Source organism: Octopus bimaculoides, chromosome 3 (assembly GCF_046866305.1).
Source record: "Octopus bimaculoides isolate indiv1 chromosome 3, ASM4686630v1, whole genome shotgun sequence".
In the NCBI taxonomy this organism is placed as follows: Eukaryota; Metazoa; Mollusca; class Cephalopoda; order Octopoda; family Octopodidae; genus Octopus; species Octopus bimaculoides.
Window position 1 is genome coordinate 79,068,111 of NC_142930.1, and position 27,651 is coordinate 79,095,761.

Here is a 27,651-nt window from a genome sequence, read left to right on the forward strand (position 1 = left end):
TGTCGGTAAATTCAGAAAATAGGGAGATTATGTGCTGGGTAGGAGAGTGGGGAGAGATAGAAATATACCAGTATATGGATAAATGTCAGGTATTTAGCAGTGGATGTAATTTAAAAAGGAACAAAGATTTTGGAAAGATGCAATGGCAGCAGATATGAGTGTTAAAAAAATGAATTGTGGCAATTATAAGATGTAGATCAGAGAAGAGGAAGAAATACCTTGAAGCACAGAAAGTGCTGATTAGTGGAAAACAAAGTGGGAAGGGATAGATGTTGAAGCAAATTGTTGCAAGGAGAGAGGGAGGTGACTAGTAGCACAGAAGGGATGAAATATGTGGATATTCTGCTGTCATTTTATTGCAGCAGCTAAATAATGCCATTGTTAGAAGGGTAATGGAGGGATAGGTGTTTGGGAGGTGAAAGTTGGAGGAAGCTTGATAAAACCTGGTGAGCCATCATTTAACATCTATTTTCCATGCTGGCATGGGCTGGACAGTTTGACATGGAGAAAACCTTTGATAGGGGTCCTAATTATATAGATATCTGAAAACTACAAAGATATGAAGCTGATATGAACATTAATGTGCATGTACAGCAAAATTCAAATGTGTTGAAAGAAAAATTGGGTATAGGAGGCATCAGATGCTGTGCGCTAAAGAGAAGACCGTGCTGTTACAGTTATGTGATGTATATGGAGAGAACAGTTTTATAAAGCACCAGTTGCTAAATGTTGATGGAACTTGTGGCAGAGGGAAAGCCAGGAAGACATGAATCGCAGTGGTGAAAGTTGATCTCATTTTGTTGAGCCTTGTAGAGATGATGACAAGAGACCAAGATGATTGGCAAGATGATGTGCTCAAGAAAACCTGTCTGTTATTTTTTTACTTTTGAGGTGATAATATAGCTGAAAGTTAAGAAATTAACCTGGCAACCTATGTGATATATCACAGTATTGACCAGACTATCAGATGCTATTGTACACACTGGTCACAATGCACTTCCAATTCTGTCTTGATTGCACCATTCTTTTCTGTCTTGACCCAAATAGCTTAACTAAATCTTCTTTCCATCATCATGGTGACCTTTTCCAATCTCTTGGTTACCACTCAGCAACTGCACAGGTCTACCTGTTGTCTATGAGTGACATGGTTGACCTAGCAGAACTTGTGCTTTCAGGATTCTGTGATCACATTGTTCAATCCACTCCATTCTTGAATTATCTCATTTTGAATATGATTTCATAATGATATTCCTACCATGGATCTTTCCATGGCCCTTTGTCATAACCAATCAATGTTCTATTCTCTTCAGAGTAGCCCATGTCTCACTTGTGTAAGAGCACAGGTAGAATGGTGCTATTGAAGATTCTATGGTATTGTTTATCTTTTGTTTGATTACATCCTTTATTGAGGTAAATGCCTTTCACCTGCCCTTATTCTCTTTTCAGCATCCATATCTCGGTGCATATTCACTGTGTGTCTCAAGTAGATGTACTCCTTTATTGTCTTGATTTCATTGCTTCCCACTTCTATTCTACTTTGTGCTATGTCTTTTGATCACATATATTTTGTTTTCATGTAGTTTATTTTAAGGCGTACTTCTTAGCTATGAGTGTCCAGCCCTGTCAGCATGGTTTGCAGTTGGTCTGTGGTCTCAACGATGAGTACAATATCATCTGCAAATTGGAAGTGTATTAGTTGCCTGCCATTGATGTTCGTGCCACCTGTCCAATCAGTGTCCCTGATGACCATTTCTAGACATGTGGTAAAAAGCTTTGAAGGGATGGTATTTCTTTGCTTGATACCTTCTCTGTTGGAACCCTTACTGGTGGTGATGGCAGCGCTATATCTGTTGTGCCTCCAGAGTTCTCATCTCTGAGCAGTTTGATGTATTGTGTCTCAGCACCTCGTGTTTCCAGGAATTTTAACAGTGCATTCATCTCAACAATATCGAAGGCCTCTTTGTAATCAACAAAAGCAATGTTCAGAGGAAGCTTGTATTGATTTGCTTTTTCTATGAGCTGTGTTCAAGTGAATATGTGGCCTATCATGCTGTAGTTCCTACAAAAACCTCTTTGCTCTCTTGGCTGTTGGTCATTGAGGTGTTTCAATAGTCTGGTGACTATGACCTTTGTGAACAGCTTACAAAGTTAAGACAAAAGGCATATGGGGGTGATTTTTTAAATCTTCTTTATAACCCTTCTTACGAAGCAAGATGGTACTTGACTCTTTCCACAGTGAGTGCATTTTACCTTCAGATAGCAATTGAAGTGTAGAACAAGGATTTTCCATAGCTCCTTACTTTTGCATCTTAACATCTCTGTTGTGACACCATCTTTCTCAGGAGCTTTGTCTGTTTTCATCAGTTTGAGGGCATTTTCAATTTCACTCACCAGAATAGTTGGCACATCTAACATATGTAGTGGTGGAGGATTGAGCTTTACAGATGATTTACAAAGGTTGGTGTAGAAGGTGTTGCATACGTCTTCCATCACCACTTTGTCTGTCACTGTGAGCCTGTCCTTGTTCTTTAAGCTCTTTCAGCTCTTTAAGCTCTTTCATAGAGTGCCAGCCTTTTCCTGCATCAGTTTCTTCAGTCTATAACTCTGTCATTTTCTAGATGTTGTCTGGTTGCTTTGCAGAGAATGAAATATTCAAGGTGATCTTTCATAGTTTTCCATTTCTCTAGCATTTTCTTTGTCTTCTCTTAAATTCTTTCATCATACTCCTGTTGGTTTGTAGTTCTTGCATTCCATATTCAGCTTTTAAGTTTCTGGGCCAGCAAATGTAATCCTCATCCAGCTCTTGAAATTGACTCAAAATTTCCTTCTTCATAGCTTCCTGAAACTGCTTCACATCAAAAGTCTTGATGTATTGATTTTTCATTGAGATGTGCAAAACCATTTTCTCTCTGATTTCATTGATTGCGATCTTCACTTGTAGCAAGTGATCACTGCCTAACAACATTGTATAATCAATTTCTTATGCCAGAATAAATATTGTTATATCTTAGGAAAATCATATTAAGAGCTATTAACACACACCTTGTTGTTCACTTTTTGTTTTTAGTTATATTCTCAGAAATTTTCATCACATTTTTGTTTCTGTGACTTTCTTAATGGGTTCAAATTACCCAATGGATGTTTCTTATGTTACACTGTCTGTCCCATCTGTATGGCAGTTATGTGAGTTTTGGTTCTGTTTATTTATATATTTATTTGTTTGCTTCTCTTCATGTGCAGTTTGAATCTTATTTTATCCTTATTCTTGTGTTACTCTTGTAGGTTGGTAATGATTATGAATTGTTACTTCATTCTTTCTGTTGAGTGCATGAGAAGTCAGATTCTGCTTCCAGTATTCCTAAAACCTCTGAAATCATTTGCAATTTTGCTCTTTTTGGATGTATAGAAAGAATTTTTACTTCAACATTTCTTTTACTGATTTCTTGTTTCTGTAAACAGTAGATTTTGAATGTTTGTTTCTTTTCATTTTAATCTTGTCAGTATTCTGTGATACATTTTTCTTATACAGGTTGTGGTTTTTTTCTTATATAGGTTATACTACCATTCCATAAATCACATTTCTAGTTTTGCTATTTTCTGTTTGTGTGCATTATGCAGTTGTCAGCATAATATTTTTCTTAAATAAGTATGACATGATTGTGACTTTATGCATCTGCCTGTTTTTAGCTACTTCCATTTTAAATTTAGTTTCATGTAACACTTTTCTAAATTTCTGGGCTGCAAAAGATTCATTATAGTTCTTTACATTGTGAGTTCAAATCCCACTGAGGCCAATTTTATCTTTCACCCTTTTGTGTTGATAAAATAAGTACCAGTCAAGTACTTGGGTCAATGTAATTAACTGTTTTCTTCCCCCAAATGTTCGGTTTTGTGCCTATGTAAAAAATTAGTATTATAATTTTTGAGAGCAGTGGATTGGTAGAATTGTTAAAGCATTGGACAAAATGAGCTGTGGCATTTGTTCTGGCTCTTTACATTCAAGGTACCAGTGAAGTACTGCGGCCAGTTTGACTGACTTGCTTCTACTAAGTATTACTACAAAATACCATACAATAGAGACAAGCACAGTTTGAACACATAAAAACACACTTTTTGCTTGATCATTTTCATATCAAAAATAAATATTTTCCAAGAAAAATTATATAAAATTTGAAAGTTCTGGATGTGAACTTTCTTCTCATATAGTTTTAGTTAAAATCCAACAGTTATATATCATATCAGGGTCCTTCAAACACCCTGGTATTTCCACACAATTACAAAGTTTGTCCTGTTTATTTTTTCTTTTATTTTAAAAATTTTTTGTGACTGCTGAATGGTAACCATCATTCTAATTCAGTGTGTTCAAATGCTATAACTCCAAGTTGTCATGAAAAGGAAGGTTTTTGCTTTAATTTGATATAAAAATCAGTTAAAATTTCATGTTAATATTTTCTTCAAGATTTTGGGTTGGAGATATTGATTTTGGTGAAGCTGGAAACACTGGACAGGAACCTTGATCTTATTGAGCTGTTGAACAAGGTACAACTCACTGTCACAGTGGAAAGCAGAAAACCTAGATACCACACTTCTGGGAGCGGCTCTTATTTAAAAGTCTTCTGCCTACAACATAAGGGAGATGGAAGAAGGCCTGCACTGCTACCAACATCACAACCGCAGTGAAAATCAACCTCAGCAACAACACTAATAACAGTAGTGGCAGAGATGAGCAGTGTGAACCAGGGATCAGTTACTCCACAACTATCATTCCTACTGGCAGGAGAGATACTATAGATCCAACAACTTAGAATCAATCAATGACACAGACATGTACCAATCCACCTCTTTACTCATGACACAGACTTAGTGGATATGAATCTGTTGCTAAAAATATGCCATGGCATAGAGGAAAATAAATTCTAAAAAAAAAGCCCACCCCAAAGCTATGGCAAAACAGAAAATCTATCTTTGAACCATCCACTAACACCATCACCTAAAAACCACAACAACTATGAAAAACAATACTCAAAAATACAACCACAGCTGAAAAAGAAGTATAAAAACAAAAACTAGACTAGTTAAATAATAATTACATAAGTTTTTCAAAAAGAAAAATAAGAAAGTCTTTTGGGAGAATATTTTATATTGGTGGCAGTTTTATTATGAAGAATGTAGTTGCTTCATTGCAGTTGGAGCAATTGTTTGAAAATAAAATGTTTATTACTTAGTCATGGTATTATTGCAAATAAAACTACAGCTGAAAAAATAAAAGTGCTAAAAACCAAGTACAACAGTGATCTAATGCAGGAGGTAATAGAAAACAAAACACTGTCACAAGAGGGGAGGGCTTCAACAAACAAGTATTTCTCAAACTTAAATGTACTACAGACATTGTACCTTTTTGTTTAAGCCTGGAAAAACCTTAGGAAGACCCTTCAATAATTCTTTCTTCGTCAACAAAGAGTCTGAACCAAACAACCTTCTCAAAGACCAAAGTTAGTGACCTCTACCTCTCATCTACAAAGGATTAGTGATAGGGAAAAGTGACAACATTCTGAAGGAGGCACTGGACTTTGACAGAAACAAACTGGTTAGTCTGTTCATAGGACTTCCTAATAAAGAACCACCAGGGATAATTTCCTGAAGCCCTTAGCCTGGCAGTGCTACCAAGGAGCACTACTGGTTTGAGAAAAACTCTACAGGTATGCAAGTGCTGTCAGACAGGCTTGTCTGACATGTATGCAGAGCAATAAAATCATTCTGCATGCTCTCTTTAAGTGTCCAGATTAACATGGTTTCTTTTGTTAATAAAATCTCTCTCTCTCTCTCTCTCTCTCTCTCTCTCTCTCTCTCTCTCTCTCTCTCTCTCCTCTCTCTCTCTCTCTCTCTCTCTCTCTCTCTCTCTCCCCCTCCCCTCTCTCTCCCCCTCTCTCTCCCTCTCTCTCTCTCTCTCTCTCTCTCTCTCTCTCTCTCTCAGACCCAACTACCTCACTCCATGTCTTTTCATCAAGTATGCAAGTAATCTGTCTTTTCTCATCTGTGCTTCAACTAATTCTTATATAACTGATTTTCCCCCTTCTGTTTTACTCTATTGATAGCTCTAATTGTATGGATAATCTTAGATTCTTTGTCTCCGATGTGTCAGTGTTTATCTATTACTGTCTGTGTTTCATAGTTTCATATCATATATGTACAAAGCTTTACCATAGATTTTATTTTCCAGATTGTTATGAAAGAGAATGAATCTCAAGAGTGTGCTATTGTTGAATATGCAACTGCAGAAGCTGCTGAGGCTACATGGAAATGCATGAGAGATACAGAAGTTGAGACCAAGAAAGTTGCAGTGTCTTTCTGCATTCCAGGTTCATCTGCAGTGTCCATTTATAACAAGATTGTTCAGCAGAAGGTATATTTTGTTCTCATTCTAATAAAATCACTCTTCTGACAAATCTATTATGAAAGTTAGTTATTAAAAACTGTACTTAATATCTTTTGTCTTAATTCTAATACAACAGCAGTTTGGCTACATGTATATAATTATTTGTATAGTAAGTAGTTCAAATCCAACCCAATATCCTTGCTCCTTATGATGCTTAAATTAGCACTAATCATGGCATCATAAACTTTATAAATGTGGTATTCTTGATAATTATGGTGTAATTGCTATGGCTATGGAACTTTGTAGTTGAAGTTGCCTTCACCAGAGCCAAGTCTGAAACCTAGTTTCAATTTATAGTTAAACCATTTCTCTTCAATTATATCACAAATGTTCTTGCAAAAAATAATCCATGCAAGTTTTGAGTTATTGTATCTGTTGGAAAGCTCATAAAAAGTGTGTGCAGAAATGGTAGAATGCTGGACTAAATGCCTACAATATCTTGTTTCATTTTTATACATTCTAAGTGTAAATCATATTCAAGTCTGTTTACTCAATTATATTTTTGCCCATCAAATTTGTGGCCATTATCTAGGCACATGTGAGGAGTTGGTAGATATGGTAGAGAACTAGACCAAATAACTTAACTATTTTAATTTGTTCATCTATTTTTCAAATTCTGTTGGGCTAGAGTGCCAGTTATATAATGGGATTATTTTGTATGTTTAGCCTTATAAAAATTTTCTTAAATATTAAATAGAATTAAAAAAGTTATTTGTTGATATAAAACTGAGGCCACTTACAACAGAAAGCTGTTAATAAGGTTATTCAAGTTCTTGGTTGTAGTCTTGAGAGAGCCATGAATATTATACAACTTTATAAATTTGAACAATAATTATTGTACTTGCTTCACTCTACCTTGGTGAATGATGTGTGCCACTTGCACTTCACATTTGAGGAAGGTGTTTATCAACAAAAAGATGCGTTCTGCTTTAACAAATATTTGAATTTTCAGAATCATTATAGGACAAACAAATTATAAAAATGTTTGTAGGTATACTGTTTTAAAAATATTTTATTTTTGTTGCATGTGAGCTTTTCAGATTTTAAGTATTTTAAAGGACAAGCTAGTTAAAAAATAATTACATAAGTTTTACAGAAAGAAAAATAAGAAGTCTCTTGAGAGAATATTTTATATTGGTGGCAGTTCTTTCATGAAAAATGTAGTTGCTAAGGTGCAGTTGGAGCAATTATCTGAGCATTAAATGTTTCTTGCTTAGTCATGGAATTTGCTGGCCCTCAAAAGTTAGTAATATTGATGTGCTTATATTTAGCTTGAGCATCTGTAAATAAATTATCTCTACAGATAATGTGGCTGGCAAGGGTAATCCAGAAGATCAATGTTTGGAATAAGAATGACTGGGCAAAGTGGTTAGTGTAGTGCCTGGACAGTGACACATGATAAGGGTGGTGGGAAGAGGCAGGTATTTGTTTGGATAGGCTTGGGTGGATGTTGTAGTAATTAGATAGTTTGAAAGAGCAGTCCATTGTAATGAAGGAGGAGGACAAGCAGTGAGGTAATAGCATATTTATAGAAGAGAGGTTGTAGGGTGCTGTTGAGTGTATCTATGCCTGTGATCCAGATAGATTTCTTTTGGACTCTTTTGTTTATAACAGTAGCGTGTCTCAGATCTAGGACTAAACTGAGTTTTGTAGAATATAATTAATCAGGGCAAGCATTTTCTGGCCTTGAAAAAGAAGGCTAATCTTTGGGATACAATCTGGAAGTAAATTTTTTGGTCCACATATGTAGAGTAAGAAAGATCAGGGATCAAGGTTTAGTATTTGCGGTAACTTTCCAATACCCTCATTGTCTCATTGAACAGAAATTTTCACAGAAATTGTGATTTCGGTACATTAGTACATAATTTGTAGTTGATGATTGCAAGATAGACACCTCTTATTCAGCTGTATCAAGATAAGTTTTCATCTACCACCAACAGTCGTATTATACCTGAATAATGTGACTTACTATCACACTATCATAGTGTATGGAAGCCAGGGCTGGACCGTACATTGGAATAATTTCTTTTTGCTTTCTCCAGATAGGCATGAAATTTAAAGGAAGAATTGTGGTGTATGTTGTTTAGTCACAGGTCAACCTTGATCTGCTAGACTTTTCCGACGATGACAGTTAATCATCTAGCCAGGCTTTCAATTATCTGTGCATTCGCCAACTTTACTTTTAGACTGGTATGTTCAGTTAATTGTTGAGGATTTATAAGTTAAAGATCTGTCTCTCTGTGTCATGGTTGTCACAGAATATGTTCAGAATAATAGTGTATGATTTTTATGTTTGTTGTTATTTATGTTGATTAAAGACAATAGGCAACTTAGAAAATGTTTTTTTTAAATATTCTCAAGAAGAGGGACAAAAGGAAAAATGCATTTTTAATTTGTTGTAAATATTAATTGTATTTCCACCATTAAGTAAAACTTGATTTTGGTTTCAGTAATGGTGGTCGCATTTGATCATGAAAAGATAATAGTAGCAGTAGGGTTTCGAATATCATAGTGTTTTTGCAATAGAGAAAAAAAAGACACTGATGTTATACAAGCCAGATGAACAATTTTACTGACAGCTCATGAGCAGTAGGTGAAAAATGTCTTTTGTGTCAATAAAAGTGGTGTGGAAGTGTTGTGTAACAGTGAAAAATCTCAGTGATTCAAACTTGTGGGCTGATTATGGTCCCTCATCAGTACCATTTCACATACATTGCCAATAACCTCAGAAAAAACACAGTTGCAGCCTGTTTTACACATCAGCCCCATAAATCTTATGCCATATATCATAGGAAGACCTGAGCATAAATGTTGGCCAGAAACAATGTTTGTTTTTTGAGTTTTTTTTTGCTTCTTTCTTTTTGTATTTCATGGAATTCACTACTCATTTCTCTTTTTCATGGGGCATGTCTGTCTGTCTTGTAATTCTTATATTCTCATATATGACCATAACTCTTGCCTTCTACACTTGTAACCTCTCTCTCTCTCTCTCTCTCTCTCTCACACACTATCTATCTATGTAACTAACAACCCTTGTTTCTCATCCCTTTTGTAATACTCATTTCTCTATCAAAATTTTCATCTTTTCTGTGTCGATGTAACTTGTGTATCTGTGTCTTGTGGCACTTGTCCTTGTTCTCATCTCTGTGCCAATTATGACTCTTTCCTCTATCTCTCTCTCTCTCTCTCTCTCTCTCTCTCTCTCTCTCTCTCTCTCTCTCTCTCTCTCTCTCTCTCTCTCTCTCCCTCGTTATTTTCATTTCTCTCTCTATCTCTGATATCTCTCATTTTTCTCCCTCTCTTGTAATGCCTCTCTCTTTGTGTGTCTTCTAACTCTTGACTCTCTCACCCTTATTCTCATCTCTCTCTGTTTCTTGTAACTTTTGTATCACTATTCTTGTCTGTAACTCTTAGCTCAGTTGTGTCTCTCAACTCTTGATTCTCTTTCTCAACTTTTTACAGGTTCTCTTTTGCTATTAAGCCTCCTCCTGTATCTTAGTGTCTGCTGTAACTTTTCGTTTGTATTGTTCTTATTATCTTCTGTCTTAATGTCATATCTATTGTCTTTGCTTTCTCCCTTTCTCAGTATTTTACCTAAATTTATTTATAGCCACTCCATAACTCATTTCACTTGCTCAGTGTAAAGCTTACTTTATAGTTTTGATAAAAATTTATTAAGCTATTGCTGAGATTGATGCTACATATATACATGTCTGTAACATTGGTCTGCGTATTCTATAACTGGTGAGGCAGATGTTACAGTTTTTCAATAGTTAGTGCTTAAATGGATTTAATTTTTAAACTTTATATTTCAACACATATTACTTAAAATTATCATTATTCTCATTTTTCTTCCTTTCCTCCTACCACTTTGTTTAATTTTCTGTTCTCTTTCTCAATCTTTATCTTTCCACCTTATTTTGATGGCTCTTGTTAAGTTTGTTTATCAATACCATTTTGTTCTATCAATAAATTTTATATATTATTGTTTTACCCTCCCCATAGCTCTTTCTCTTCTTCCATCCATCTCTTTTTTTTTTCTCTTTGCCCACACACACATTATACACATAAAGCATTTATTGTGCCCAGTATATGTTTGTGGTGAAAACCTGGCAGTTAATCTAGAATTGCTGCTCTAAGTGCATGCAATTCTTAAACAGATCTGGCAAATGTCAATTGTCAAGAATGTTTTGTAATATGTGAAAGTAGTGTTTTTGACTATCTACTCTTTCAGCAATTCACTACACTTTCACTTGCTCATATATGACTAAGATATATATCTGTTAACTCATTTACTGGATGTTTTCTTTTCCTTAAAAACATGAATATGTTTATCAGTAGGCTGTCAAATATAGAGTGTAATTCTTAAAAAATATGACTAGTTTTAATCAGGTTTTGTTTCATTCTATATTTTGAGTGGGTGTTATGTGTTGTGCCACTTTAAAAATATCTTGTGTTTTTGTATTCTTGAATATTTTGGAGTTGGCAACTGCAGAGATTCACAAGACAAAGAACTTAATAAATTGATCAGTACTGTAATGTTTGAATTTGGTAGCATTGACTACAGGAGTGATAAAAGCTATTGCCGAGATTGATGCTACACATATACATTCACACTGTCTGTAATCATACAAATGCATATTGTATCTATTTTACAGAGGAAAGATGGTATTTCACAAAGAAATTATTGCAGCTAAATAAATCTAGATATTGTGATATCTTTCCAACTAATCTTTGCTTTTGTGAAAACTTCTACATTTATTTTAAAGAAAGTCCAAACTAATATGGATGAATTCTCATTTGTATGTATTTTACACTGCATTTTGACTCGAAACCGTTGGGCATTAAAAGTTGTGATCATCAAAGTTGATAGTGTCTTGCCTTAGCATAGCTTAAGAGATCTTCAACAACTTTTAGAGCTTTCTTTCATTAATGACTTAGCTGAAAGGTAACAGAGAGAGAAATAGTTTTGTGTATGGGAATTTATGGTGTGAAATGAATGTTTTGAGTGGTCTGTAATTTATTCTAGTGACTAAATTTTTTCCTTGTTTTGTGAGATGCCTTTATGGTTTTGTTTTTCTTTTACTGTTTTCTCAATGCTGTTTAAAAACTATTCAGGTGAGCCATACTGAATGATGTTTTTCTTTGTAGTATTGAGGAATGTGGATGAATGTAGTTTGGAAAGAGAAATCATCCCTTTGATATCTAACTGCTCGGTAACTCCCTCTGTTTTATGGTGCAAACTTCATTTCAAAGTGAGCTAAATTTCAACTTCCTATTAAAATTTCATGTTAATTTATGCTCAAAATATCAACTTAATAATGACAGAGTTATTTTACTATATTCTTTATTATTTTTGAAAGTAATTGTAGGGTTAATATTCCTCAGGAAACTTGATTCTGAAAAACTGTGTGTGTGTGTGTGTGTCTAGAGCTCCATTTGATATTCTGTTGTATTAGGTCACGCAGTGTTGTGGATCACTATCTTAAGCAAGAAATTCTGGAGCAATGCAGAAATAATCTTTATCTCTTCTTTCCTTCTTTCTCTCAGTCTTCACTTAAATAAAAAGTACAATGAGCTATTTTTTTAAAATTATACTAGCCAAAAATTATTTGGATCTTTTTCTATGTCATCTGATTAAAGCTGGTTTGAGTAGATTATACAATGCTGATGAAGTCCAGTAAGACCAAAATATGTCCATTGTTGTTCTTTGTTTGAAAATAAAGATCAGATTTTCCCCTAAGCAAAGATATTAATTTTGTGTGATTAATTCTTAATCTTTTGGAAAATGACTGCTTTTTCTCTTAGTGTCAGGTTTTTATTTTCTAAGAGCTCAAGATATTGAGAATTTATTTTGCATATTCAACATTTCACACCTTAGCCTATTCATTCCTTGATATTTCACTTATTTTCACTTTCCACTTATTTACCTTGCCTCATGTTCAGTGAGTATCAGTTTAATGATTAAGTGAAAAATTTTTTTGAACTGTTATATTTCATTATGTCTACAAAGTCAAACAATCCAATTCCAAGCTATTTCATAAAGAAATGTAAATGAACTATCTCTTAGGATGTAGGTGTGATTTTATTACATACTTACACATTTCTGTAATGAATATTAGCTAAGAGCTAGTTTCATGTTTACCCTGTCAAAGTATATATGGCTACATATTAAATATTTTCAATTATATCTGTGACCACCTTTTTTTACATCCTGTGTGAGAGAAGCAGGAATGTAGGCCAAAAAAATTAACCTAGTTTTGCATGTTTTTAGTCTTTGGTTAGTGAAAATTGTGTAGATATGTACTTTTTTTTTCTTTTTGACACAGGGAAACAGAGGAACAAATTTTGTGATAAGTTATGTCTTTACTAACATTCAATTATTTTACAAAGCTGATTGATACAAACCTTACTGTCTCCTTGCCTCACCTTTTTTCCCTCACATATAGTTTTTCCCCCTCTGTAATAAAAATATTATTATAGTCCTCTTATTTTGCTAAGTTAGAACTGTGTGGATCCAAGAAATTACATATGAATTGTTGGGTCTTGGTACTTGTCATTCTTTTGATCTCTCTACTGTTAAGTAAATTATTATTCAGTTTGGTAGACTGAAAACATGGTGAACATTTTGAGCATCACAAACACTACTGGTTCACAATTCTGATTGGGATAAAATAGTTTTTTTTGTTTTTGATGCTTGTATCAAATTTTAAGTGACAGATTTTATATTTGGTGCTATCTTGAAAGTATGAAATGAACCCAAAGACTTACCAATCTTGAAGATACAGCTTGCTAGTTGGTATCTGGGGTGATCATAGTATGTGTATATAGCGCTATTGTAACTTGATATTACAGAATTTTAATTGGAAAATGTGAGCCATGCTGACTTCTCTCTCATATTCTGTAAACAGATTATTTTGTAAAGAAAGTAGCATAAGGTTCAGAACATCTGTTGTTATTGTACATTTTGTAATTTGTTGAAACTACTTTTTGTAGTTAGGCATAAGATAAAAGAGGTATGAAGGATTAGACTACCAATTCTTGTTCAGATCTATTGCTGACATTTTGTTATGCTTGTGAGCATGACTTTATATCTTTGGATCTCATGTTGTAAATATCTACCAGAACTTACAGCTCTGGTAGATACTTACTCTTGACCTGTGTACTGAGTAACTGTTTTGCCTTCAGAAACCAAGTTCCGATCCTAATGATAACAAGTACATATATTAATTCTGGTAGACTGTAGAAGGATTATAACTGAACATAGAGGAGGTAGGACTAAATACTGTAGCTTTGCCAAATCACCACAATAATAATTTCAGTTGTTTAATAATGATTAGAGCAAAACTAATAATTCTTATTTATTATATTAAATATAGTTGGGTTTTTTGGGTGGGGGTGGGGGCAGTTGATTAGATCGACCCCAATTCACAACTAGTACTTAATTTCTCGATCCTGGAAAGATGAAAGACAAAGTTGACCTTGGCAAAATTTAAATTCAGAACATAAAGACAGGCGAAATACTGCTAAGTATTTCGCCTGGCATGCAAACATCTCTGCCAGCTCGCCACCTTTTTAATATAATTGTTATAACAATGGTCACTTCGTAAGTTATGAAGCAAAATTTGTGGCTCTTAAGGGAAATTTACAGCAAATAGGTTTTAGAAATTGTGATACAAAATGGTTTGGAAATGGGAAATTTATTGCAATAGGCTTTAAGAATTATAAATGATACAAAATAGTTTCGACTATTTATTGAAACCAGGTGACAGGTTCAACTAATTGAGTATTCATCTATCAAAAAGAGCAATTACAGTCCATTGAATGTTATTGATATTTGTTTTATCAGTGGCTAAGCTTTAACTTCACCATGATAGCAGAATTAATGTGTTAAAATTCTACTAAGACAAATTTTTTGATTAAATTTTCCCAATAATGTGAAATTGTATACATTTTAATGGAAATAAGGAAAGACAATATGTACATTTCTATTTACGCTGTAAACTTACAACTTCCGATTTCAAATTTATGGGTGTGCACGTGTGCATGAATGCATGCACATCCATACAAGTTTGAACATTTATCAGACTTGCAAGGTCAGTAATCAAAGGGAGAAAGTGCTGGATTCCTAGTTTGTAGTTGATCATGAGTTTCATATCCTGCTCTAAGTGTATTTTGTAGATACTTAACAGATCTCAAATATCTTCAATATTAAAACATTCTTTAAATTGAACTATTCACTTCATTACACACTTCTTGTTTTTTTTTTCAGTTTATACCTTGTTTGCTGTTTAAATGCGTGCATACTTGTGAAAACCAAAACTGTTCTTTCTTATTAGTCCCTATCTTGTTCTGTTTGTGATACTGTGTGATGTGCCTGCTGTGTGTGCTGTCAATGTTTGTTTGTTTGGACTTCAGGAGAAGGTGGCCTCCCCATTTCAAGCTGGAGCAGTATTGAACAGCATCAAATCGGGTTTGTTGCCTGATCCGGTATTTCCAAACCCTTCAATGATGAGCAACCCTCTAGTCAAAGGCTTGGCTAATCAGAATCCAAAATGTAAGTATTACTATAAAGTTGATGTTGACTTGGATTATTAGAAATCCTTGCCAATCAATAACTGTGACGCTTTTTGTTTTTGTTTTATAATTTTTTTCCTCATCAAAACCATTTCTTCACTATATAAAGAACACACAACATTTAATTTTTGTTGTTGCCTGGGGGAAGCTTAGCTGTTATTCCTGAAAAATAAAATGCTATTCTGGTTGCCAAATCCTGTACTCCACTGTTTATTCATTTCATTACTCAGAAGAAATTAACAATTTAATGTATTTTTTCTATTATGATGGGAAGTGGCTGGCATAGATTAGTGTAATAACTGTAATTATTGATAGACATTCTTCTTGTTGCCATTATTCCTGATTAAATATTCAATTTTAATACTTCTAGGAAAAAGTTAATAAAATCTGCTTGAATTTGATTTGAATGTAAGGCCATGTTTGACATCTATTTTACACAATATAGTTTTCTGAATATTGATTTATAGTTCTTGGAATTATGATCTTTTACAGTTCATATTCTTTAATAGACTTGATAACAGTAGAAATATGTTGAACTGTTGGGTTATATATGTATACAGGCTCTATGAAAAATATCAACTACTAACAATAGCTTTGAGGTGCTTTTCTGGAAGTCTTATTTTCTGAAACACTACAGATTTTTTTCAACTTACTGTTAACAAGTACAAAATTTATGTAAGTAATGTCCCTGCACTGATATAATTGATTGGCTATAAAATAGTGCATGCTTGCGTGCTCGCACATATGCACACATGCATATTCTAAGCTATCAGCTGTTCATTCCTGTATACCAGAAAAACACCCATTCATCTTTATTAGTGCTTGCCTTCTTAGTATGAGAGCACAAAAATGAGAGAAGGATAGCTATCATTATACTTGATCTTTAACTGTGGAGTCCAATGTTTGTCATATTATACTGTAATTACTGATAACTATTTTGTAGGCATCAAGAAAAGTTCTATCAGGAAATGACATGATTAAGTATTTATCACATCCAAACATTAATTATCCATGATAGTTTTAATATTGCATTTCAAACAGTTTCTGTTGATACATATATGTGCATGTGCATGCATGCATTTATGTACACACCAGTTAACAAACAAGAGAAAGTAACACTCAGTATATGTGGTTGGAGTTACATGTATTTAATATAAGTGTCAGAGACAAACTCTGTGTCTGAATATCTGACAAGGTAAACATGCCCTGTATCCATGAAATGTAATGTGAAGCCAGGTTAAATAAAGAGGAGTTGTTATATGTATATATCATCATCATTATTATTTCATCATTTTAACATCCCTTTTCCATTAAAAATAATATACTCCTGTTTTGACTTTTATTTCCCCTATTTGTATTTACCAAACCTACACGTACACACATGCAAATACTCCACTACTAAAGTACCATTTTACTCCCAGCTTCTGATCTGATATAGGGTAATTCCAGTGTAATTCAGCAAAGGCCCATCGAAAGGTTCTTAGATTTTCTTCACATATACACCATTTGATAGTATCCATGAGAGGAGTAATTCCTGAAAACTTCAGCCCCATAGCTGTGACCAGTCAGATTTTATGACCATTTAGATTTTTAGGCAATTTCTGAAATTTTTGAAAAATTGAATTTCGTTCAAAATTGGTTTGATATCATACCTTGGAAAGTATGTTTCTTTAACCCCCACTATATGAAGTCCTTTGGACACTAAAGATCAATTCTTTTAACTCAGCCAATGTAGAAAAAATGCCAATCGAAAATTTCAAAAATCCACATCTTGGGGTCTGTTTAAAAAAGAAGAATTTAAGTTTAGGCAACTATTACTTAATAACAGCAGTTGCTGAGCATTTCATCTTCTCTAATCTTACAGTAAGATCTAGAATCTTAAATGAGCACATGAATTCACTTACTGAAATGCCTAATTACTTGTGCAAATGAGGTCAAAAACAGGACAATGTGAAAAATTCAGTGTTTTTCCAGTTTTTGAACCAGAATCACATTTCATCACTAAGTTGAAACTATATAAAACTATTTATATTCTAAAAATACACCTGATGGTGAGTATAGAAACGTTAAAATACAGCATTTAAAACTACTGTTAAATATCAATTTTCATCACCAAAAATGGCTTCAGTTCAGAGTTATGTGAAGTTGCTGGAGATTGTGGTCAAACCCTGGCCAGAAGGGGTTGTTACTGGAAGGCCATATGTGTGGTATCGGGTTCAGCTCTTTGCCATACTTTCAGAAAGAGTTAGAAGTGTTTGAGAATTTCTACAACTTCACTAGCCTCCTAATCACCCCATTTGTAATCCCATGGATTTCTATGTCTGGGGTAGTTGAGAAAGATACTAACCAAGCTGGTGAGCCAAGGAGGATTTTTGAGGATCTTCTCAAGGACACTGAAGAATGCATGTGCTTGGTTGCGGAGCCATCTCAAGGCCAAGGTGGAAGCTGAGGGCAACTACCTTGAGTAAACTGTTATCTCCCAATTATAATATAGTTAATAATTTTTGATTTTATAAAGTACTTTTATTTTTTGTATTTTCTTTTCCTTTTATTTTTTGTTTTCATTTTTTTTTTTGAAAAAATGTCAAATTTAGTCAAAAAGCCTGTAATATGTATAGATATATGTGTTGTGTGTAGATATGTATGCTTATGTTTGTGTGTATGTTTGCATATACAAACAGCAATGATATATGCTGGTGAGATGGGGACCCTGAATGCAGAGGACATGTGTAGGCTAGAGAGGAATGAAATTAGTATTCTCAGCTGGATGTGCAGTGTACATGTGCAACAGAGTGCTAGTCTGTTGAAAGAAAAGTTAGGCTTTAGAGAAATTAGATGTATTGTGCAAGAGAGAAGACTGTGCTAGTTTCGTCATGTTATGCATACAAATGTAGACAATTGCTACAGAAGTGCTGATTACTAAAAGTGGCAGGAACGCTTGGAAGGGGAAGATGCAGGAGAATATGGAACGAAGTACTGGAAGCTGATTCAAGACGCTCAGCCTTATGGAGGAGATGACAAAGGACTGAGGTATCTGGCACATAGCTGTATTCAAGAAAACCCATCCACCACAGCAGAGTTGATACCATTGATGATGCCATGTAAAAATACTGATGATGGTGCAAGATAAAAGCACCCAGTACACTCTGTGAAGTGGTTGGCATTAGGAAGGGAATTGAATCATAGAAACCATGCCAAAACAGACAATGGAGCATGATGCAGCTCCTGCCAAACCATCCAACCCATGCCAGCATGGAAAACGGACTTTAAATAATGATGTTGTAATGTCTGTGTATGTAGATATATATATAATTAATGTATATCATTGTCATCTTTACCATTTAACATCCATTGTCCATGCTGACATCAGTTGGACAGTTTGACCAGAGCTGAGAAGCTGCACCAGGCTCCAATCTAATTTGGCATGGTTTCTATAGTCGGATACCCTTCCTAATGCGAACCTTTTACAGAGTGTGCTGAGTACTTTTGCATGGCACTAGCACAGGGCTCTTGCAAACCAATACTCTTCACCAGGAGTGGCCTTCTGCTGTGGAGTATGGGTATGTATATAATCATCATCATCATCATTAAAATGTCCACTTTTTTCTTGCTTGGGTCAGACAAAATTTGTTTCTAGGTAAGATAATATTTTCCCTATGACCAGATGTGTTATCACAATATTGGAAACAAAGGATATTGATTGCATTATAATGAATATATAATGTGTATGTTTAAGTCTCCTTGTCTTGCATGATAATTGTCAATGAGCATCACTTTCAAACAAACAGTGTCAGTTATTTCCAATATTCTGCATAAACATGTTTGGCTGAGGAAAAAACAAATAAGGATTGGTGGCAGGAAGGACATTAAGCCATAGAAAATTTGCCTATCTGCCTCAGTAAATTTTGTTTGGCCCATGTGAGCATGGAATCATCATCATCATCATCATCGTTTAACGTCCGCTTTCCATGCTAGCATGGGTTGGACGATTTGACTGAGGACTGGTGAAACCGGATGGCAACACCAGGCTCCAGTCTGATTTGGCAGAGTTTCTACAGCTGGATGCCCTTCCTAACGCCAACCACTCAGAGAATGTGGATGTTAAAATGATGGTCTAGTTATATATATATATATATATATATATATATATATCTATGTATATATGTATGTATATATATATGTATATATATATATATATATGTATATGTATATATATATATATATATATATATATATATATATATATACATACATACATACACACTAACAGAAATACCTGGCGTTGCCTGTGTTAAAGAAAATAAGGAAATTTTAAAACGCCGTCTAGACTACGCAGGTCTCAACTGCTAGTAGCTGGGAAACAAACTTTCTATATTAACTTTCTCACACCCCAAGTGAAATGTTAAAAGAAAGTTTCAAGTCTTATATGTATATAAAGTAAATACATGTAATTCAAAAATATGTTTTGTATAGCTTATTTCATAACCAAAAAACAGGTACAGATTATAAACAGTGAAAGGCTGATTTTGGTGATTCATTTGACAGAGATAGTAGAGAGCCAATCCGATGATAAATCTTGAAAGTTTTCATGAATCCTGGCTCAGTTAAGTCTCTTGTGGCTACAAATGATGTCATCTGTAGTGCAGTGTTGTATTGTCTGATTTTGTTTTGGAAGTGTTTGGAATCTTGCTCAGTTGATGACAACAGTTTCTTCAATGTCTCTGAAGGTTGGGGGATTGCAGGGAGTTTAACCTTTCAACCACTGCAGCACAGTGCAGGTGTCTTCCCAGGTCACTTCCTTGCTTTACAATGTATGCACTCAGTTGTCATTGCACCAATGGAAACTCTAGTGTCATCTGCATAATGAACTGCTGGATCATAATTGAAAGTTGCTTTTCTGAGCTGTTGCAACTGCTCTTCATTCAGCAGTGGAGATCCTATTCCTTGTCAGCCATGCATACCTCTCTTCATCACTTTGAGATGCTCTAGCTTTTGTAAGGCACAGTCTGTTCGTTTCTTGGTATGCTTCCTTTTCTGCAGCTCTCTCTCTCTCTTTCCCTGGACAGAGACATTCTTTTGGCTGACCTTGACATTGTAGACACATTTGACACTTTCCTTCTAGTTATGGTTATATACATATACAGAAATACACAGGTGTAGAAGATAGTAAACAACGAAAATAACTGGGTAACGGAAATTATATTTCTTAATTCGATGGGCAAACAGTAAATAAGAAATGTTTATGGAAAATAAAGAATTGTACGGGTTGAAGTGAAATTTGTCAGTGAACCAAAGAGCCATTATCAAAGGAGCCAGAAAAAAGCCATTAACAACGGAAAAACACAAAACTGTTGCAAAAATAAATAAGAAATTTTTAGGCAAATTAACTAAGTATACGGATTTAAGTGAAATTTTTGAAGTTACTTCTGTCAGTAAATTATGAACTTACTTTTATCAGTAATTCTGTCAAAACATTGCAAAAGTAAAGAAATTTGTAGCCAAATTTAACAAAGTGGCTGTGTGGTAAGTAGCTTACTTACCAACCACATAGTTCTGGGTTCATTCTCACTGCGTGGCACCTTGGGCAAGTGTCTTCTACTATAGCCTCGGGCCGACCAAAGCCTTGTGAGTGGATTTGGTAGACAGAAACTGAAAAAAGCCTGTCGTATATATGTATATGTATGTGTGTGTATATGTTTGTGTGTCTGTGTTGTCCCCCCCAACATCGCTTGACAACCGATGCTTGTGTGTTTTTGTCCCCGTAACTTAGCAGTTCAGCAAAAGAGACCGATAGAATAAGTACTAGGCATCCAAAGAATAAGTCCTGAGGTCGATTTGCTCGACTAAAGGCGGTGCTCCAGCATGGCCACAGTCAAATGACTGAAACAAGTAAAAGAGTAAAGAATATTGAAGTGAAATTTATGAAGTTACTTCTGTCAGTAAATTATGTATGAAATTACTTTTGTCAGTAATTGTGAACTTCTTTCTGTCAGTAATTTGTCGTTGTTGTTTGTAAATAGAGAGTGGGTGAGAGGGGGAGAGAGAGAGAGCTAGCTAGTTAGACAAATAAGATAGATATAGATAGATAAATAAGGTACAGAGAGATATGGACGTTACTGACGCTAGAAAACCAGAAGTAAATATTTTAAAATAACTTTCAAAGATGTGAATCTAATAGAAAAAGCAATTTTTTTATGACCAATTGATGTAGGGGAGACAATCAATTTCTGGAAATTACTTTGCAAAGAGTTGCCTTCCTTCTCCATGTAACCCAGGAATGTGTGTTTTCTGCCCCCAGGAGGCCAGTTACTCATTATATGAAAAATTTTATGAGTCTAAAACCATCCCTGTAACATAAGTAATGTATATTCCCAGTATGAAGGAAATCAGTTGAAAAATACGGCCGTTATAATCTTTTGCACACACGTACACAGACAGAAGGGGATTTATATTATAGATGTATAAATGTTTACCACTGTTATGCACATTATCTCTTTTTCTCACACTCAAAAATTCTCCCCATCACCACCACCAAAGAAACCCTCCTCACGTTTATCCCAGTACACTTCAGAAATTTCTGTCTTATTGAAATCACTAAAATGTACAGAAATGAAATTGGTCACTGAAATACATTTTTTCTTTTTTCTTACTTTTTCTTTATCTCCGTTTGTTAACATGTCCCTTCCTAGGACAGAGTCATGGGAGATAAAGATCATATAATCTGTGTGTGCATAGACACATGGTTGTGTGTTTCAGAAGTTGGCTTTACAACCATGTATTTTTAGGTTCAGTCCCACTGCATAGCACCTTGGGTAAGTGTCTTCTAAATAACCACAGGCCAATTAGTGCCTTGTGAGTGAATTTGGTATGTAGAACGTTTTTTTTTTTGTATGTATGTGTGTATATATATATACATACACATGTGTGTGTATATATACATACATACCACAAATGTGTGTGTGAATGTCTGTGAATATTAATATCCCCCAATTTTGCTTGTCACTGGTGTTTACATTCTTTGTTGACACCAGTTACTCTGTATTTCCAGAAACCCATGAAATAAAAGTTTTCTTACTTGGAAAACTGATAAGGGTTGCTGATAAGATGCATATGGTTATAAAATCCTGCTGCCAAAAAAAAATTCCACTTTACCCATGCTAGCACGGAAAAACACATTAGAGGAAACAAATGAATATGTCACATTAGTATCTTCTCTTGAATCTTAATGTAATTTTTTTCTTTTGTCTCTCTCTCTCTCTCTCTGAATTTTCTTGACCTTCCTAGCAATACTATATTGTATATTCTCTTTAGCACTATCTTCCATTACCTCATTCTCTTCTCATAGTATCTAGATTTTCTCTTTTTCACAACTACATTTGCACTAAACCTGGATACAAACAGAAGTCTCCTGCAGTTAATGTACTAATGGATATCATACATTATGACACCCATCATTGTTTCTGTGAAAAGACTGGCTTTCAGTGCCTAAGAGTTATCCCTAAAAGTTTTAGTTACTAAAGACCTTATATTTTTTTTACTATTGGTTTTGTAAATGTCTAGTTCAGCTTCTTCAATTATGTTTAGAGTTTAGCAAATTAAGAAGATATGTGTGTTATCTTGGACTAAAGAAGGGAGCTTCTTCTTATAGTGGGAATTAGAATAGATAGGATTTGTATTAGTTTTATACTTTAACATTGTAACATGATTATAGAGAGAGTTCTATAGAAATGTAGTTTATGACAGGGAAATAGTTGTTGATAGTGATTGCAGTTAGTTTACTGGAGTGAGATTAGTGGTAGCTTAATGCATTTGACACTTATTGGTTGGATAAACTGAAGTTGAAACAGATGGATAGATGTATGAATTTGTGAAATGCATTGTTTAAAAAGACCTTCAAATTTTTTTAGTGTTAATATGTCAGTTAAGGCATAATTGTAGCTGACATTTTGTGAGAATTATAATGATGTTAGTTTACAGTGTATATTTCTTGTTTATTGCAACATACTTCTTAGCTGACATTTCACTAAATGGTTTATATTTCTATCTAAAATGTGTGTGTTTCTATTTAAATTTTCTCTTTTTTTTTCATTGATTCATTCAGCATAAATCATTTTATTGCTCAATTAAAAATTAATTGGATTATTGGAAAATTTAGGTACTTCAGTATAACAGTGATATAAATGTTGATGATTTAACTCAAATTTTTCAACAAACATTGAAAGAAAGGTATCATTTATTAAAGTGAACCAAAATGTGTGTATCTGATATTTTTCCAGCTAAGAAACTTTTATGCATGGTGACCCAAAAGTAGGTTTACAGTTATCACATGGGCACTTTAAATTTCTTTTAAAACATTTTATTACATTAAAATTTCTATCTTACAAACTGAAAAGGGAGCTTGACAAAATTAACTAAATTAGCATAGAATAATGGTTTTGTATTTTTTTTATAATTAAGATCTAAACTGCCAATATATGAATGCGAAAGTGATAGTTGAATAACTGTAAACCTACTTCTGAGCCACCCTGTATTTAAACTAATTGATAATTTCAATCGATTTACAAACTTTAGTCCAGTAGACTTGGTATTTTTCCATATTGGGTATTGGATATTTTCAAATTTAAGACACTCAGATATTGACTTAGGATAGAAAAGTATTATCTAAGTGCTTTGATTTGGTTACCATGGTAGTATTGTACTTAGAGATTTTAGTAGTAAGAAGAACATGGAGTATTTCTGTCAAGTTGATAGTATTGGCAGTCTATATAGAACAGTTGAATTACTCATGTAATTGAACGATGTAGAAGGTAGATATCTGAAACTCAAAGATGGTGTGAATGTGTACTGTGAAATTGACATTAATAAGATGACTGAAAAATCAACAATAAGAAACATGTAGTTGATTGCTTTAATACTTTAATCATTCATTTCATGTATAGCCAAATATGGAAGTCAAATATCAGTTTCGTTTTCTTAATTTCCTGTTGTAATTGTCTCTTCTATTTGAATGGTTCTAAAAATGAGTAACATTAGTATTAGATGAAGATGATAAACATCCATATAGTTTGTTTATAATAATCATTTAATCATGATATATCTTTCTTATTTTTTTCTCTTAAATCTACAAATATATATATATATATACATATATATATATATATATATATCTATATATATATATATATATATATATATATATAATACAAAGAATATATATACATGTATATATATATGTATATATGTAACATATAGGGAAATGTGCAAGTTGAAAAGTGAGTGTGGTGTTAATGATGATTCAGAAAAAGAACATTTTCTAAAAATTATTTTCTAATGTTCTAACCAACATTATTGCTATTGTTTAGAATAATATTGGAATCGGACAGTTGTAAGCATACAAGTATAGATCAGTCTCCAACTGCTGAACCTGCTCTGTCACTTCTACTACAGCAACATTGGTCTCTGCTCTTTTTCATTCAGTCAAGATTACTGATTTACTGTATTTCACCCAAATTAAGTGAGTGAGTCTGAAATGGTCTACAAACACCTAATCTGCTGTTGAGAACTGTAGTATCTTCTACTATGAACTCTCTCTCTCTCTCTCTCTCCCCCTCTCCTCCCCTCTCTCTCTCAATCAATCAATCAATCAATGCCTTGGTTAGACAGTAGTTGAGTCTTGTAGCTTGTGCTTTTCTTATCAAAGTATATCAAAACTATTGTGATCAGGGTTGATGAAATAAACCTTCAAGTTCTGCAAGTCATATTTCTCTGGAAGAAAGTTCCAAATCTAATAGTAGTAATAGTATTAATCTTATTGTGATGTTTCATTGATAGAAAGATTGTAATAAAATCTCAGATTCAGAGCAAAAGTGAAACAGTAGATCCTTACTGATAGTATAGAATGTGGCCAAAATACCTTATGGTATTTTGTTGATGTTTCCTAGTCTTAATATTCTGAGTTGAAATCCCACTGAGGTTGATATCTCATTCTTCTGAATTTGATAAAATAAGTATCACTTATATTGGGGTCAATTTAATCAGCTGGCTTTTTTCCCAAAAAATGTCTGAGAGTGAAGAAAGTTAACACTTTTGTATTATATTTCAGAGAATGATGAGCATTTCTCGTAATCCTTTTCAGGAACAGAAAGAATGGTAGGTGAAAGGAAGGAAGTTATTCCCAAATCAGAGATCTAGCTTGTATGTATGCAGTAGATTGGACTCTGCTGAGGGCCACCAATAACCTTGTAGTGTTAAGCCAGGCAGTGGATTAAGTCTGCCACCCACAAACTGGAATGATTCGTCTGACCAGCTCATACACAGTTTATTTACCCAATTGTACTTATAAGGTTAGATATTTAGAGACGTGTTACTCAAAGCCTTCCACGATATAGAAGGGGATATAGCATCACATAATGTGGAAGACAACTGGAGGTTTCTACAGGACAACCTGCTGAGAGCCACTGACCAGATCTGTGGATGGTGCAAAATCCCCTCTCGACCCAAAGTAACGTAGTGGTGGAACAATGTGGTTGACAGCTATTAGACAAAAGAAACTGGTTTGGAAAGACTGGAAGAACGGAGGTAGCAGGGAATTGTATCAGACTGCCAAAAGGGAAGCTAGGAGACAGGTTTATTTAGCCAGATGTTCTGCGCCGTGAGGACCAAAGAATTGAGGTATTTCGTGTTGCAAGACAGTGTGTGAGAGATAATCGTGATGTCGTTCGTAGGAGAGAAATGTGTCAGCATGGATGATGGTACGCTTGCACTAAACAACCCTGCAAAGAGAGAGGTTTGGAGACGCCACTATGAAAGGTTGCTTAATAAAGAGAATGAATGGGAGAAAGTGAGTCTGCCGAACGTCCACCCAACTGAGGGACCAGCTATCCTAATTGACAGTACCTTGGTAGATAAAGCAATCAAGAGTATGAAGACAGGGAAAGCCCCCAGCCCATCAGGAATCACTGCAAAGATGCTCAAAATATCTGGCAGTGTCGGCTATAGCCTGGTCACCCATATAGTTAACCAGGTGATACACGAAGGAGTCATACCCAATGACTGGTGTAGCAGCACCATAGTCAACTGCTACAAAGCTAAAGATGACACTTTACACACAAACAATTACAGAGGTATCAAGTTGTTGGACCAGGTAATGAAGGTCAAGGAGAGGGTCATAGCCCAACTAATTAGGGAGAGAGTCAGCTTAGATGAGATGCAGTTTGGGTTCGTGCCAGGGAAAAGCACCACTGATGCTATATTTCTTGTAAGACAGCTGCAGGAGAAATACCTAGCCAAAGATAAACCTCTGTACTGGGCTTTCGTTGACATGGAGAAAGCCTTTGACAGGGTCCCCCGATCCCTTATCTGGTGGACAAGGAGGAAACTAGGGATAGATGAATGGTTAGTGAGAGCTGTTGAAGCCATGTACAGGAATGCTGTCAGTAAGGTGAGGGTTGGCAACGAGTACAGTGAAGAATTCCGGGTAGAGGTAGGGGTCTAACAAGGTTCAGTCCTCAGCCCCCTCCTATTTACCATAGTCCTCCAGGCAATAACACAGGAGTTTAAGACAGGTTGCCCCTGGGAGCTCCTCTATGCTGATGACCTTGCTCTAATTGCTGACTCACTATCAGAACTAGAGGAGAAGTTTCAGGTGTGGAAGCAAGGATTAGATTCAAAGGGCCTTAGAGTCAACCTAGCTAAAACCAAAGTCCCAATAAGTAGAAAGGTAGACAAACCACAAACCCCTTCAAGTTGATACCCCTGCTCGATCTGTAGAAACTCTATAAGATGTATCCAGTGTAAGCTATGGACACATAAGAGGTGCAGCAATATCAAAAGAAGGCTAACTAGGAAGATAGTTTGTGTATGTGGCAGATGTTCAGGAGCAATAAACACTGAAAATGTGCAGAGAACAACTTCTGCCACATTCCAGGGAGAAAAACTAGAAGTAGTTGATAGCTTCCGTTACCTAGGTGACCAAGTCAGTAGCGGGGGAGGGTGTGCTGAAAGTGTAGCTGCTAGAATAAGAATAGCCTGGGCAAAGTTCAGAGAGCTCTTACCTCTGCTGGTGACAAAGGGCATTTCACTCAGAGTAAAAGGCAGACTGTATGACGCATGTGTACGAACCGCCATGCTGCATGGCTGTGAAACATGGGCCGTGACTGGTGAGGAAATGCATAAGCTCGCAAGGAATGAAGCCAGTATGCTCCGATGGATGTGTAATGTCAGTGTGCATACTCGTCAGAGTGTAAGTATCTTGAGAGAAAAGTTGAACCTAAGAAGCATCAGTTGTGGTGTGCAAGAGAGACGATTGCGCTGGTATGGTCATTTTGTGAGAATGGATGAGGATAGCTGTGTGAAAAAGTGCCACAACCTAGCGGTTGAGGGTACCTGTGGGAGAGGAAGACCTGGGATGAAGTGGTGAAACACGACCTTTGAACATTAGGCCTCACCGAGGCAATGACTAGTGACCAAGACCTTTGGAAATATGCAGTATGTGAGAAGACCCGGCAAGACAAGTGAGACCATAACCTGTGGCCTTTACCAGGGGTGTAGCCAGCCCACTTATGCATACCTTTCCTTCTTTGGACATAAAACCCTCCTTGTGAAGACCTGTTGAGTCAAGTGAAATCAAAATTGAACCA

The 27,651-nt window shown here is 35.0% G+C and overlaps 1 protein-coding gene across 8 annotated transcripts in view; it reads left to right on the forward strand.

Annotated features, from left to right (window-relative positions):
• LOC106880075 (uncharacterized) overlaps positions 1–27,651 on the forward strand; it is a 144,849-nt gene that overhangs the window by 67,803 nt on the left and 49,395 nt on the right. For all 8 annotated transcript variants that reach the window (XM_052966297.2, XM_089349300.1, XM_052966301.2 and 5 more), the window contains exons 5-6: positions 6,221–6,403; positions 14,855–14,993. In XM_052966297.2, the coding sequence (XP_052822257.1) occupies positions 6,221–6,403; positions 14,855–14,993 (322 nt within the window). The remainder of the gene's footprint in view (positions 1–6,220; positions 6,404–14,854; positions 14,994–27,651) is intronic.